The following is a 15665-nucleotide window of genomic DNA, read 5'->3' as shown; positions in this document are numbered from 1 at the left end:
TGTTTGAACTACGGAGACTTTTTGTTAACTTGTGGCGAATGCGTAGTAGGTAATGGCGAGGCGGTCTTCAGGAAAATGGCGACCAACGTTCAACCCGCAGGCTCTGTGGGCCACGTGACGGGGAGGGGGGCGTGGTGAGCATGGGCCGCGGCTGCCTTCTCCTAGACGCTGGTGAATTGGAGGAAGTGACGAGGAGGGGACCGGACGGAGGCGCAGAAGCTTTGTGCACACCTGTGAGAAACGGTCCAGCAGCAGATCCCAGCACTGCGGCGGCTCCAGGAGGAGGAGTGAGTACATGCACGCCCGGCACTGGCAGGGTTTGCAGCTGAGGGGTCGACTTCACGGGCCAAACCTGTATGCAGATCGGCCGACATGAACGAAATTGGCGCCTTCAGCCGACATGCCTGTCCGCTTCAGATTCCAAAGCTCAGGAGGCATGTCCACTGGGCAATGAAAACTTCTACCGCAGCTCAGCATGGATTTCAAGATCTCTGCTTGCTGTTAGTGCTCTCTCTGCCCCTTTCAAGCACATGGGACCAGGTTTTTAGTCTCTGGGATGCCCAGAGTGGAGTCTGTTCACTGACGGCAAGGGGAAGGCTCAGGAAGGCAATGGCAGGTCTCAGGAAGCTGCGCTTACAGGGGTCCCGGACCCTCCATTATCTGATAGACGGCATGCTCTCCGCTCCTGCGTCATGGCTGCATTCAGCGATCGCCGGCACAGGCGTCTTTACTTGTGGACGCGGTCACGTGCACTGCTGTAATCAGGGGTGATGCCCACCCAAGGAGCATGTGATCCGTTCATACGGAAATGTACAGTCTGCGGACCGCCGAACGCAGCCGTGACGCAGGGACCGGGTGAGTGTGATTCTCAGACTGGACTATTCTGTCCGTTTAAAAACCTGGAGTCAGTGGATTCCATTGGCAGCTGCTGCCGGTCATGTGACTGACACAGATGTGAAGAAAGCCCCGACCCGGAGGAATATGGCGCTGTACGGGAGAGGGGGTCCGGGGGCTGTATTTCCCTGTATAACGTGTCGTCTCCCTGCTGCAGGTAACCATGAGCTCTCGCAGAGCCAACACAAGCTCTAAGCGGAAGAGGACGACTCCACAGAAGCTGAAGAGCCGCAAAGTGTTTGCCGTCTCTCGGAATGATTCAGCAGAGGTACGGTATACAGCGCAGGTGCAGAGGTACGGTATACAGGTGTGTACATTACAGCGCAGGGGTACATTATACAGCACAGGGGTACGGTATACAGTGCAGGTACAGGGGTACGGTATACAGGTGTGTACATTACAGCGCAGGTACAGGGGTAAGGCTTACTGCGCAGACAAAGAGGTATGGTGTACAGTGCAGGCGTCCGGCATATAGTGCCATCGCTTGGTATACAGCGCAGTGGCAGGGGTCCGGTATACAGCGTGGGTGCAGAGGTATGGGTATACAGCGCCGGCTGAGATGTACAGTATATAAAGTGCAGGAGTACAGTATACAGTGCAGACGGAGAGGTACGGTATACGGCGCAGGGGTACAGTATATAGCGCAGGCGGAGAGGTCCGGTATACAGCGCAGAGGCGCAGGGGTACAGTATATAGCGCAGGCCGGAGGTGGATCCACAGGTCACACTTTGTAATCGTAGGAAGGCACCAGGCTGCAGGGACGGAGCGTTTATACTTGTCACCAGTTTACTCGTGAGGAGATTCAGAATACACATCTCAGCTGCTGCAGAACCTCTTGAAGAGTAGAGGTTACTCCACACACTACCTGCCTATTTAGACAGGAACATCAGACGGGATTACAGGGCCAGGCGTGTGGATGAGATTGTAACAAAGTTTTCCGCACTGAAATATTTCTGCGGTGCGGATGTTTAGATCGGCAGCACGCCCATTGCTGTTGCCGGTTTTCACCACAGATGTTGTCCCTTTAAATGCATCGGGGGAGATCCACGGTGAACCCGCATGTGACATCAGTGTGTGGACCAGGAGACATTAATATGAAATTCACAAAGAAGGTGCCCCAGCCGCTGCAGGGCCGAGGGACGGACCTCCAGCAGTCAGATAGGAGGGACCTATAGTGAGCATAGCTCATCGATATTTAAAGGGCTTATCCAAGTTCTTCTATTTAGGGAAACTTCCGGGAATACTGCAGATAGGGGATAACTTAATGTAACCGGAATACCCTTTTAAAGGAAACCTGTCACCTGGATTTTGTGTATAGAGCTGAGGACATGGGCTGCTAGATGGCCGCCAGCACATCCGCAATATTCAGTCCCCATAGCTCTGTGTGCTTTTATTGTGTAAAAAAACGATTTGATACATATGCAAATTACCATGAGATGAGTCCTATCCCTGTCTCAACTCACATACTGGACTCATCTCAGGTTAATTTGCATAATGTATCAGATCGTTGTTTTTTTTTTTACACAAATTGGATGTGCCCCCAATGTTTTGCGAACGGAGCTTTCAAAGTTTCCGTAAGCCGCATAGAAATGAATGGAGCAGTTGCTGCAACTGCGCTGCCGCCCTCCATTCATTTCTAGGGGACTGCCAAAAATAGCTGAGCGGCGCGCTCAGCAGTTTTCTGAAGTCCCATTGAAATGAATGGGAAGCGCACTGCACAAGCGAGGCCACCGCTCCATTCATTTCTGTGGGGCTGATAGAAATAGCTGAGCCAGCGCTTGGGTATTTTCAGAAGTCCCATGGAAATTATTAAGGACTGCCGTGCACCCTCCAGGACTTTACGGGCTCCGTTCTAAGTATAGGGACGAGTCCTCGGCAATATGCCCCTAATGTCTAAGATGGGAATAACCGCTACCTGCCGCTCCGGTCCTGCGTCCTCTTCCACCATCTTCTGGTCCCCGGGTTGTTTTCTTCCGGTCAGGTATGGACATAGGAACTCCACCAGTCATTGGCTGCAGGTGACTAAGTGGAACGTCACTGCTGAAGCCAGTCATTGCCTGCAGTGGCACAGGTGACCATGTCTATACCCGACCAAAAAAGCCCGGGCGCTGAACTGAGTGCGATGATATAATTCGGGACCACATTTTTCACCCACCATTGCTATGACCGGTCACTGATCGATCATTTCCTGAAGCCTTGGTGAGAGAAGAAAAACCAGCTGAAAAGATAAGCGGCAGAGCGCCGCACCTCACTTATTTCTGTACTGTGTTTTCCAAGGAAAGCGATGGAGAAGACCAGTCAGAATTCCCCGAAACTCTGACCGACCGAGAAAATGTGCCGAAGTCACCTGCTCAGACGCCATCAAAGAAGGAAAGCCTGACGGAAACCCCGCAGAACAAAGAGAATATGCCCCAAAAATATCCCAGCAGCACAGCCTCCCCACATAAGGGAAGAGGGCGGCCGAAGGGGAGCAAGAACAAGACCTTCCCTGTATCCCCGACTAAGGTGAGAGATGTCCACACGCCCCTGGACCATTACACCTGCATTCCCAGCCTTCTCTTGGTCACTCCCGCCATACTGGTCTCGTAATCTGAATGTCCTGGTGAAGCCTCTTCTACTTTTTCTTCCACAGGTCTATTCAGTCCGTGAGGGGAAATCTCCAGGATCTTCCCCCAAAAAAGATAAACTGAAGACTCAAAATGGAGTGGAGACCCCAAGCCGAGGCAGAGGGCGACCAAAGGGAAGCGTGAAGGTGAGACCGTGTCGGGGCGAGTCCTGTAGATAGCGTCACTGCTTGATTTTTCCAGACCTCCGTAGCTTCAGCGTACACCTTAGTGACAGATGGAGGACTGTCTAGCTTCATGGTGTTGTTGTCTTCAGGTAAAACCCATCGTTGAGGATATCCCAAAGAAATCACGGGGAAGGCCAAAGGGAAGCAAAAACAGGAAGCCACCCAAGGCTGCCGTCGTGGTGAGATGAGTGTTGTGGTGGTGGTTCTGTTCCTGTGTCACATGGATAGTCTCTCCAGAAAAGTGCTCAGATATTCCCCGTGTCGTTTTAATCGCAGAAACGATCACCTGGACTCCCAAAGGCGGGAAGAGGGAGACCACGGAAACTGCCAGTAAAGGAGGAAGGAGAGACCCCAAAACGAGGACGGGGGCGGCCGAAGGGAAGTTTAAAAAAAGTGCGATCTGCTAAAAAGGTGAGGTATGCTGACACAGCGTTACTGTCCCTCCCTGATCAGTCTCTGCTGGACGAAGGCACGGACCGCGACGGCTATGTCTCCCGAACACCCCCCCCCCCCCCCCCCCCCCCATAATTGCTCAGCCAAATGTGGGAGATGGGAAAAAGCCGCTGCTCGACCCCCTCCGGCGGTGGCTGATCTTCTCAAGAACAAAAGGGTTAGGCATACAAGACCGATCCAGCAGTGGGGGGCTGCGGGAGAGCTCCGCGTACACATAAGCTGGTCAGACAAAATGGCGCACCTAGAGGCTCTGCTCTCTCTGCAACTGCTGCATCCTCTGCACTTTGGTCGACAGGACCAGGCAGTGAAAACATAATTACTTCTGGCCCTGGCAATCGGAGTGGAAAGGGCGCAGCAATTGCACAGAAAGCAGCACTGCTAGGTGCAACAGCGACGCCCCCGTTGCTCCTAGAGCAGGGGTGTCAAACTCAAATTTATCGGGGGCCGCATCAGCAGTTTGGTCACCCTCAAAGGGCCGGTTGTATCTGTAGGACTATGTGTCCACTCTTTATTATCATAAATTATTGTCACTGCATTCAATTATTACTCGCGCAATTTCTTCAGCCACAAGATAGCTGGCTTTCACTGCTGCATCATTTTTTTGCTGTCATTTTTGCAAAAATATTCCGTTGAGAATGCAGGCTACCTTTTAATTCTTGGACCTTTTGTTGCTTTTCCTGGTGGCTAAGGTTAGCAAATTTGGCTCCATGTTTGGTCTCAAAGTGCCGGCGTAAGTTGTATTCCTTCATCACTGCCTCATAGCAAATAAGACATACCGGCTTGTCTCCATTAATCACAAACATGTATTCACTTTCCCATCTCTCCTGAAATTGCCTTCCCTCTGCATCAACTTTTTCTTTTCTTGGATATTTTTGGGTTATTTGATTGTAGTTTATGGTCCCTATACCACTGTAAAGTGACATGGAAGTGGTCAGTATATCCAAAGTTTACCGCTCCACCTGCCATGGTATGTAACCATTGCAGTGCTGTGAAGGGCAGGTGCAGAGCCCACTCACATTTCAGTAGCAGATGATGCAAGTCAGAAAAGGAGGGTCACACATCGCTGACATTGTCCACAAGACACTTTATTGGAGACTGCTCAGACCAAATACCATGTTCTTCCGTCTGAGCAGTCTCCAATAAAGTTTTCTTGCGGATGATACCAGCAGTGTGCAACCTTCCTACTGGAATTATATTCTCAAATTAATTATAATCAGACTTTTAAGCAGAATAATAAGCAGACCCTCCCCCCCCACATACATCATATGTACTTACAGTACAGGAGAGAAGGGTTCAGGCAGCCGTTGGATCTGTCACATCACAGGATGGCATGCGCTCAATATAAAAACAAGTGGAGGTTTCCTGAATGCATGTAAAGTGGAGGTTTCCTGTGTAGAACGGCCGGCGCCGCTAGAGGGCAGACGTTCTCTGGCTTGTAGGCTGCCGCGCATGCGCTGAAGAGGCGGCTTTCTTGTGTCCAAAAAAAAAAAAAAAAAAGCGAGACTAAAAGGTGAAGGCCGGCGGCGGCTACGCGGGCCACATGACGCGGTCTGGCGGGCCGGATTCGGCCCGTGGGCCTTGTGTTTGACACCCGTGTCCTAGAGGCTCATTTGCATATATTACAACATAATTTTTCTCAGCATTGAGGGCACATAGGAACATGGGACCAACACAGATGCCTTCAGCTGCCGAGCGCACATGTAACGGGTCAGCCGGTGTCATAGGGACAAAACTGCTGACAGATGCTCTTAATGCCGGGCCATATTACACAGCGGGCACCTGCCATGAATAGAGCTGTTTCAGCTCCTGCGCCTGCTTTAGGGCTGGTTCACATCTGCTTTGCAAACTCTGGCGGAGTTCACTGTATCAAATACTGCTGGATCCCCATTCACTGGCATATATGGCGGTTTTCAGCCAGACTAAAGGTAGTGTGTGTAGTGTTTCTTTTTTTTTTTTTTTTTTTTTTTTTCCATCTGAAAGCCGCCATGTACGCCAGATACAGTGACTTTCCAGCAGTCTGTCCTTCTTCCGAGACACTGCTGGAGATCACAGCGCAGATGTGAACCTGGTCTTATACACTGCTCAGGCGCCTGTCGGGGTGCACTGAGGGGATGCAGCATTTTGTACCTAGTCAGACATAACGGTGAGGATACGTGTGGGGGGCAGTCCACTCTGCTGGAGGACACGAGCAGCAGGGCCCAGTGGGTGGCGGGATTCCACTATTACATGAATTCGTAACCATGAAATCATTCTTCATCAGCCAGCTGTTTTATCGGAAACCCATGAAATAAAAAAGCGGGGGCGTCCAAAGAAGATTAGTTTGCACCATAAAGAAGAATCCCCCCTAACCCCAAAGCGTCCAAGAGGAAGACCAAAGAGCACCGGCAGCCGTGCTGCAGCACCAAGTGATTTGGTAAGAGTCTACTTGCGGGATAGCATTAGCGCCGCTCCTGGTTGTAGGTTGTGCCTGGTACTGCAGGGCTCCAGATGGCGACCAAAATGGTCGCCAATGCGACTTAGAATTTACAAATGGCGACAAGACTTTTTAGTCTTGTCGCCATTTGCGACTAGACCCGCAGCTCTGCAGTTGAATAGAGCGTCGGGGCACAGGAGCTGCTAGTTCTCTGCCCCGCCGCCAATGTTCTTTTCAGCAGCGCAGTGGAGGAAAAGTCTCTCCCTCCCTCTGTGCTGCTGCCTCCGCCAATAAGAAGAGGAGGGGAGGGGCTGTGACCACTGCGCCACCAATGAAGAAAACTGACCTGTAATACAAATACAGGAGGCGGGTGCCGGAATCAAATAGCCGGCACCCGACCTCTGACAGGGAGCTGCGATCAGCTGCAGTTGAGTTAACCCTTCAGGTGCGGTACCTGAGGGGTTAACTGCCGCTGATCGCAGCTCCCTGTCACAAAGGTCGGGTGCCGGCTATTTGATTCCGGCACCCGCCTCCTGTATTTGTATAAGAAACATTGGTGGCTCAGTGGGAAGTGCCAATAAGGGTTAAAAAATTAACTCTCCTCCTCCGCGTAGCTGCAGGTCTCCTGGTCTTTCTTCAGGACCTGTGGTGACGTCCCTGAGCTCATCACATGGTCCATTACCATGGTGATGGATCATGTGATGAGCACTGTGATCTCACCACAGGTCCTGAAGAAAGAACAGGAAACGATCAATTGGAGGAGCTGAGTTAATTTTATTTTTTTATTTTTTAACCCTCATTGGCACTGCCCACTGCGCCACCAATGTTTATTATATTTGGGGGGGGGGGCACTGCGCCACCAATGTTTATTATATTTGGGGGGGGGGGCACTGCGCCACCAATGTTTATTATATTTGGGGGGGGGGGCACTGCGCCACCAATGCTTATTATATTTGGGGGGGGGCACTGCGCCACCAATGCTTATTATACTGACCTTCTACTAAGCATTCTGTAGTAAAGAATGCTATTAGTTTCCCTTATAACCATGTTATAAGGTAAAATAATGGTGAATAGACTTTCATCCTAGCAACCATGCGTGAAAATCACACCGCATCCGCACTTGCTTGCGATTTTCACGCAGCCCCATAGAAGTGAATGGGTCCGGATTTAGTGCGGGTGCATTCCGGTATTTTGAATGTTAGATCCGGCACTAATACATTCCTATAGGGAAAAATGCTGGCTCCGGCATTCAGGCATAGCATGCTGCGGTTTTATCTTTTGCCTGATCAGTCAAAATGACTGAACTGAAGACGTCCTGGTGCATCCTGAACGGATTACTCTCCATTCAGAATGCATGGGGATACGCCTGATCAGTATAGAGCCCCTAGGACGGAACTCTATGCCGGAAAAGAAAAACGCTAGTGTGAAAGTACCCTAAAATATTAAGTTTAAATCCCCCCCCCCCCTTTCCCAATTTTACATATAAGATATAAAAAACAATTAATAAATAAACATATTACACAGCGCTGTCCAAACTATTAAATTATTAAAAAAATATCTCCTATGCGGTGAGCATTCGCCATTTTTTTAGTCGCCTTGTCACCCCAAAAAATAGGATAGGACTGTTCTATTATGGGCCGTATGTTTCATAAAATGCGAAATGCACGCAGCTTTTTTTTATGTTTTGCGCGGTATTGAGTATCGCAATACTTTTTTATGGTGACGAAAGCGAATCAAAATTTTGATATCAAAACAACCCTATGCTGATCTGATCGGCGTAGCGTTGTCACGATACCAAAATGTTTAATCGATTTGGCGACTAAAAATTTTATTTGGCTCCTATATTTTTCAGTTCAGGAGCCAATGGCTACTTGGTATGTTTTTTTAGTCTGGAGCACTGGACTGCACGTTAAGCCTGCTCCAAGTCAATACTGGACACAACTAGAGAAGAGTAGCAAAAGGACGCATTTGCCAGCCAGTGGAGGAGAGGCGATCATGTGAGCACCGCGGTGCCGCCGGCGATCATGTAATCCATGACCATGTGGACAAACGCGTTTCTGACTATTGTTGGGTTTGTCTCACATTTGAAACTTTCAGTTTGACTCCAACATGAAGGAGGAGGATGACGATCAAAATGAGAAGGATGATGAGCAGGAGGAGAACGACGACTCTGATGAATAAACCAGCAGCTGTGGGAAGAAGTCTTCAAAGAACTGGTAACCATTGTTCTCCTTACCCTACCATCTACCACGACGGTCAGCAACCTCCAGCCGTCCTGAAACTACAACTCTCAGAATCCTCTTTTCATTTCTATGGGAGTACAAGTAGCAAGTGGGAGTTGTAGTTTCACAGTAGCTGAAGTGCCAGAGGTTGCTGACCCCTGATGGACTAGTTTTCTATAGTGTACACTTTTCTGACCCCCCCCCCCCCCCCCCCCCCCCAACCTTTCCCAAAAGCAATTACATTTTTATTTATGGTGTCTGATCTGTAGGCAGCGGGCTCTAGAGCAGGAGGAGCTGAGCAGATTGTTATATAGTTTTGTGGGAACAGTTTCCTGTAATTATTTACGTCTCTCCTCGTTCTGGGCTTAGGAGTCCAGTGGGTGGTCCTACCAGTGATTGACAGCCTTCCCGCCATGACTGTGCGTATAGATAGCTGATAGGACCGCCCACTGCACTCGAAATAAGGCAAGTTATACTCCATCTTTTGCTATAAAAACTGTATATCCCTCTGCTCCGCTCCTCATGCTCTATACCCCGCTGCCCACAGAACAGTCCCAATGTTCTGAATGGTGGGTTCCCTTTTAACTAGGGGTGCACCGAAATTCCGGCGGCCGAAAATGGGCCTAATCCATTTCGGCCGATATTGGTACATATCGGCAGAAAATATGGTTGGTTATATACAGGGCTTTTTTTCTGGCGGAACGCACCGGAACGGCGTTCCGCCACCTTTTGACATCGCAGCCTGCCATGCTCCAGCATCGCAGGCTGCGATGTATCAGCGGGGAGGGGCTGGGGGCCGGTGCATTCACTGTGCTCCGGCCCCCAGCTCCAGTAGTTATAAAATGTGTACAATTAATAAGCATTCTATTCATGAGGCCCCCTCTGCAGTAGAACATTCAATACAGCCACATCCTACTCACAGGGCTGTTATCTTAATGCTGGCCGGCCGGGCAGACGAGCGGCAGCGTCACGACTGACGTCATGTGCCCGGCCTACTTTCTGAATGAAGGAGGCGGCGCAGGCATGTGACGTCAGTCGTGACGCTGCCGCTCCTCTGCCCGGCCGGCCAGCATTAAGATAACAGCCCTGTGAGTAGGATGTGGCTATATTGAATGTTCTACTGCAGAAGGGGCCTCATGAATAGAATCCTTATTAATTGTACACATTTTATAACTAGTCTGTACTGGAGCGGCAATGGGGGGGGGGGGGGGGGTCTGTGGATGGCACTGTTATGGGGTGGGTGGGGGTCTGTGGATGGCACTGTTATGGGGTGGGTGGGGGTCTGTGGATGGCACTGTTATGAGGTGGGGGGGGGGGTCTGTGGATGGCACTGTTATAAATATCATTAAAAAAAAAAAGTATTTTAAAAGTATTTGGGCAAAAAGGCAGTTTCGGTCAAGGGCATCCTGAATTTTCAGTTTCGGACCAGAATTTTCATTTCAGTGCACCCCTACTTTTAACCATTTCATTTTGAAGCCTGAACGATAAGGTTTTCCTGATGATGGAGCAGATCTTCAGCACTGGAAAGTCTTTCAGACCCAAAGACGTAATGCTTGTTAAGTCATAGATCACTGGGGTCATTGATGCTGACGGTCACATCTATGGCAGTCAAGTCGACACGTAGCAATTCTTTTGCAGTTGGGGGGGGGGGGGGGGGGTGATTTCGGCATGCTGCTACAATACCGCTCTAAACATAAACTAGACACAGCAGTGGGGATAAGTGTCGGACATTTTGTACGCGGTAGGTTTGGGTTATACCTCTGTACGCGGTAGGTTTGGGTTATATAAAACTAGAAGGAAATTCCTCTGACAGATCTATACATCCAGGTCACCTTATGACGGATATGATCAGTAGGGTCCGATCCAGAGAGCGCTCCTGACCCGGTACTGTACGGGCGACTGCCTAAATGTTCTCCCCTCCTGATGCAAGTCAGTGCTGTGTGCCTCATATGTTGTAGACTGCAAGTCTGTTATTTTCTATAGTTTTTTTTCCTCTGAGCGGAGGGTTTTTTATACTGTATGGTTCCTTTTTAAATATGCAGATCCGACGTATTGAGGCAGAAGCCTGAGATGTGAGCGGCCTCCAACTGCGTATCAAACACAGCGCCGGACACTGGCTAGTGGCTGTGTTTGGTATTGCAGCCTAGGGCCATTCACTTGAACGGGTCTGAGCTGCACCTCGGCAATGTGACGTCTCTGTCCTAGGAAGAGGCTGCAGCCTTTTCAAACAGCTGATCAGCAGGGGTGTCAGGAGTCAGACCCCCCCCAAAATCAGATATCGATGGATAGGTTATCAGTACTGTACACCCAGAAAATCCCTGTAAACTTTGCACAACTCTAACCCCATAAGGACGACCACTGTACGTATAGGGTGGAGGTTTGGGGTTCAGACGTGTAGCTGCTGGACACCCACAGTTATACACGGCAGACACCTGGAGGCAATACATCCAAGACGGGAAGAAACTGCCCGGCCCTCGCCTTGGTACGAATTCACATTCTTTTGTTTGCTCCACAGCGGATACTTATCGCAGGTATAACTTGATACACAAACCGCCCTACGGCCGCTTCACGTCGGGCCCTGAGAACGCGTCTGCCGAAGTGAAATGTTCAGGCAGGTTTGTGTGTATCTAGTTATACCCATAAGTACCCACTGTGAAGCGAATAAAAGAATGTGACTTTGTCCCAAGGCGAGGGCCGGGCCGTTTCTTCCTACTTTGGATGTATTGCAGTATCTTCTATTGAGAACCCATGGACTGTGTGGAACCACAAGTCTCAGGATATCCTTTGAGTTGAGCAATAGTGCCGGCTAGAAGTTGTTGTGTGTTTTTTTTTTTTTTTTTTTTGTTTAAATTGGATTGGCACCTGGAGGCAATGTCTGTGATTGGCCCAGGAAGCGAAGTGCCCAAAGTTTCCCCCACATGCAGAATGGGGTCGTGAAAGTAGATGCTCCAGAATGGTTTTTGCATGGGGAAGTTAGGGGTTAGTCCTATCTCTGCATCCCCTATAGAAAGCCGAGGAGAGGCGGACACCTCTCCATTACCCACAGTAAAACCGCCTAGAAATCCCAGCGTCCTCCATCCTCGATGCCATTCACCTAAACCACCTCCTCTTTCTCCACAGGAAAACATTCTGGTGACCGGGACACAGCAGCATGACCTTAGATGCGGACGACGCGGCCGGGCAATGTCTTTTGTAGTGACGGGGCAGTATAAGGATGTACATTTTGATGTGTAGTGATGTTTTTTTCTTTACCTTGTGTGGGCAGCCTGACATATCCTTTTGGTTAACGTTGCTTTCCTGTAATAGGCTGCCGAAAAATTGTTTCTACCAATGTGAATTGTAACCAGGTAGAGTTCTGCTTTCTTCCCCCTTCCTTGCCATATTCTCTCTAATTTAGTCAAGATGGTCCTTTTATTTTATTATTTTTATTTTTTCTTCTTTCTTTCCTTCCTTCCGGTGACTAAATGAGCTCCACTTCTTCCATGTTCTGTTCTGAGGACGCTCGGGCCCATTTACAACCTGAAGAACAGCACAAAATACAGGTCGGATGCAGTAATTCAGGGGCCTGACGATGCAGCACATGCACCCTGCCTGGTACGGATACGAGCCGCACACTGACGAAGGGGTGGACAGAACGGGGCCCAGTTTTTTAAAATAAATCCAGAGTGCTAGGACCCTAAAAATTGGAAACCATGCAAAGCTGAGATCCTGTAAAGCAGGCATGCTCAACGTGCGGCCCTCCAGCTGTTGCAAAACTACACCTCCCAGCATGCCTGAAGAGCCTACAGCAGGGCATTGTGGGAGTTGTAGTTTTACAACAGCTGGAGGGCCGCCGGTTGAGCATGCCTGCTGTAACGGAATGCAAGTCTTGAGAGAAGGTCAGGCAAAGCACATCCAAGTGGCTGGAGGCTCCAACGGTTTTTAGTGTACATACGATGGATCTCAACGCATTTCGGGGGGGTCCAGCAGAGCTTCCTTGTGTGGACAGAAGCACCAAATTTTTATTTCTTTATTTTAATTGTAGGCGAGGTGGTAGACACTGCGTTTCAGGGTCCGCCAAATAACATTTTAGTAGTTTTAATGTAAAGGAAATGGGACACAACGCATTTTGCAATCTTTCAAAGGATAGTGGAGTGGATGTGGCATGAGTAGTTTTTATTGTAGGTGAAATGAGGCCGAGTGCGTTTCAGGATTTACTAAAGAACAGCCCAGTGGTTTTTAGTGTAAATAAATAGGAAGACGATGCGTTTTGGGGTCAACTAATAAATTAAAGACTGGCTGGAGGCCCCAGTGCTTCTAATTGTAAATTAATAGGGACAAAACGCGTTTCATGGCCAGCTAATAAATTGTAGACCAGCTACAAGCTCCAGCAGCTCTTACTGTAAAGGAATAGGAACACGATGCGTTTCAGGATAAACTAATGAATTGCTGACTGGCTGGAGGCCTCAGCAGTTCTTAGTGTAATTGAATAAGGAACACAATGCATTTTAGGATCAGCTAATGCATTATAGACGGGCTACAGGCCCCAGGGGGTCCTACTGTAAATGAATAGGAACAACGCGTTTCAGGGTCGGCTAATGAATTACTGACTGGCTGGAGGCCCCAGAGGTTCTTAGTGTAAATGAATGGGAACACAGCGCATTTTAGGGTCAGCTATTGAGTTAGTGACTGGCTGGAGCCAACAGTGGGTTTTAATGTAACGTAAAGAGAACACAATGATTTTAGAGGGGTTGTCCAGAATTTTAAGACTGATGGTCTGTCCTTAGGATAGGCCATCAATATCTGATTGGCGAGGCTCTGACACCCTGCACCCCCACTGATCAGCTGTTTCCTTGGAGAGCTGCATGGACCTGGTTACTGCCGCGCTGCCTCCATTAAAGTTATTGGATGGAGCCTTGTAGTAGCGGCACTGATTTCTAGAGCTAATAGGCAACAGCTGATCGGTGGTGGAGCAGGGTTTTGGATGCTGACTATCCGATATTATTGATTAGCCTATCCTGAACATAGGCCAGTAATATAAAAAAAACTAGACAACCTCTTCAAAGGAGGGGTTGGTTGTTCACCCCAAGGGGCTTTTTGGGCAGGCTTACCTGATCCCCGCTGATGGGTTCCAGCTCCTTTGCCATGTTGTGGACTCGGGGATCAGTTAAGTATGATTCCGGCCACACTGGGGGGACTGCCTGAAAGGTCCCCAGAGGTAAACGGCTCCTTTAGGGGTCAGCAGAGGAATGATTTTAATGGATGGGCATCAGTGATTTTTTATTTTAGATGAAGTAAGATACAGTGCATTCACTGGCTCAAGGCTTCTGTGCGTTCTGTTATAAAGTGCTGTACGTTGTGTTTTGGGGTCGTCTCCATGCCAAAAAGCATTGCAGTATAATTTATCTACAGTTTATCCAGCCATTTGAGTTTCCCAGACCCTCACCTATAATTTATGGCAGACTTTTAACTAAAACTAGTGTATGAAAAGCCAGTCTGCCAGTAAATCTGCTCCAAGGCTTTTCACCATTGCTTTACCACTTCTCCAAAATCCGATCTGCTCCATTTCTTTCTTTATTTTGGAAATGACCCCCATTGAGACTGCACTGAACAGAAGCAGGTACGAACGTTGCGGTCAATACGTTAGACTGCAGAAGAGGGTGACGGTTGTAGATCTTTCTTGATTGGATTACTATGGTGGCATCTAATCTAGATTGTATACAATTTTACTGTATTGAACACATTTTAGTAAAAAGAGGCATTAAATCTGATGTAAGAAGTCCTCCTGGGTGGACAGCGGCTCTAGGAGGCGGCGATACATGTGCTCTATATAATATACATGGCTCTGTATGAATTACTGCACTGGACACCGTGGTCTTCCTTCGTTTGTAAATGACCCCATGTGTCAGGCTAAAAAGAAAACTTCTTCACTTTCTGTTCTGTGCTTTTCAGTAAAGTGTAGTGTCTTGTAATCTGTTTTACAAAAATAAAATGTCAAGTTAATTTTTCCTCTTTCTTGTGGAATCATTGTGTTCGGATCATCTCCGCCCAAACAAAGTCTTGCTCCACGAAGGAGACGCCCCCCCAAGGACATGAAAGTCTATGATATCTGTGGTTCAGTGCTGCATTCACAATTCTGCAGACTTTAGAGCTGAAATCTTCCTGCATTCCCTGCTGGTTCAGCGTCTGCACAGTTCTGTTGCCCCTCCTTATGATATAGTGAGTTCAGTAGAGAATCTGCTCCTGGCTGAGGACTTCCTCACAGTGGCCTCTAGGTGGCGCTGCTTTGTCACACATGAATGGTCGGCCGTCTCCTCGCTTCGGGTTATCACTCATCACTTTAATACCATTTTACCAAATAACCCGCGTCCTCTTTACAGGTAATGGTGTCCCATAAATGTAGGTAGAGGCAAAACCCATCTCAGAGGGCTGATGCTGCACCAAGACACACCAGACCCCCACAAAGATTACCTGGTGGGCTGCAAAGAGAAGACATTTTGCTATATAGACTTTGAAGAGAGGAGCCAGGGCCAAATAGGAAGCATGCAAGGGCCACAGCCTGCCTCCCAGCCACCAGAGTCATCTTGTATTCAGGAAGATTAAAATATCCCATAACTCGAACAGACCTTTCAGACTTTGCAAACTGTGGGTGATGGATGAGACTGTTGGGTCTTCATATAGTTTGCATGTTGTCGGCAGCAGATCCCGTTCTTGTTTGTTGTCAGATCATGGTCAACGGAGCGGAGAAAGTGGAGGAGAACGAGAACGGAGCCGGGGAGAGTTGTGGCTGGAGGACCCCGGGTTTCCCAGGGTCCGTCCACCACCAGGCACAGCTCCCCGCCTCTCCATTAAAGTGAATGGGAGCGCACCGCGCATGCCCGGCCAACGCTTCCATTCATTTCTATGGAGCTGC

General features: G+C 49.0%; 1 protein-coding gene across 1 annotated transcript; it reads left to right on the top strand.

Moving 5' to 3' along the window:
- Positions 1–134: 134 nt before the first annotated feature.
- On the top strand, positions 135–14760 carry LOC122946516 (neurofilament heavy polypeptide-like). The gene is made up of 9 exons (XM_044306205.1): positions 135–287; positions 1052–1162; positions 3172–3399; positions 3527–3646; positions 3775–3864; positions 3962–4096; positions 6399–6551; positions 8649–8767; positions 11894–14760. Exons 1-8 carry the CDS (start codon positions 141–143, stop codon positions 8730–8732), a joined length of 1068 nt encoding a protein of 355 aa, XP_044162140.1. The 5' UTR covers positions 135–140; the 3' UTR covers positions 8733–8767; positions 11894–14760.
- The last annotated feature ends 905 nt before the right edge of the window (positions 14761–15665 follow it).

Source organism: Bufo gargarizans, chromosome 9 (genome assembly GCF_014858855.1).
Source record: "Bufo gargarizans isolate SCDJY-AF-19 chromosome 9, ASM1485885v1, whole genome shotgun sequence".
In the NCBI taxonomy this organism is placed as follows: Eukaryota; Metazoa; Chordata; class Amphibia; order Anura; family Bufonidae; genus Bufo; species Bufo gargarizans.
The sequence above is the reverse complement of the archived record's forward strand: the minus strand, read 5'-3'. Positions and strand labels throughout refer to the sequence as shown.

What these genes read in the sequence shown, in the direction of transcription:
- LOC122946516 (XM_044306205.1), top strand. Translation starts at nt 141, where the DNA reads ATGGGCCGCGGCTGCCTTCTCCTAGACGCTGGTGAATTGGAGGAAGTG. An exon ending in GACCAAAGGGAAGCGTGAAG is followed by an intron (nt 3,647 to 3,774) that starts GTGAGACCGTGT and finishes TGTTGTCTTCAG; the next exon opens with GTAAAACCCATCGTTGAGGA. An exon ending in CTGCAGCACCAAGTGATTTG is followed by an intron (nt 6,552 to 8,648) that starts GTAAGAGTCTAC and finishes TGAAACTTTCAG; the next exon opens with TTTGACTCCAACATGAAGGA.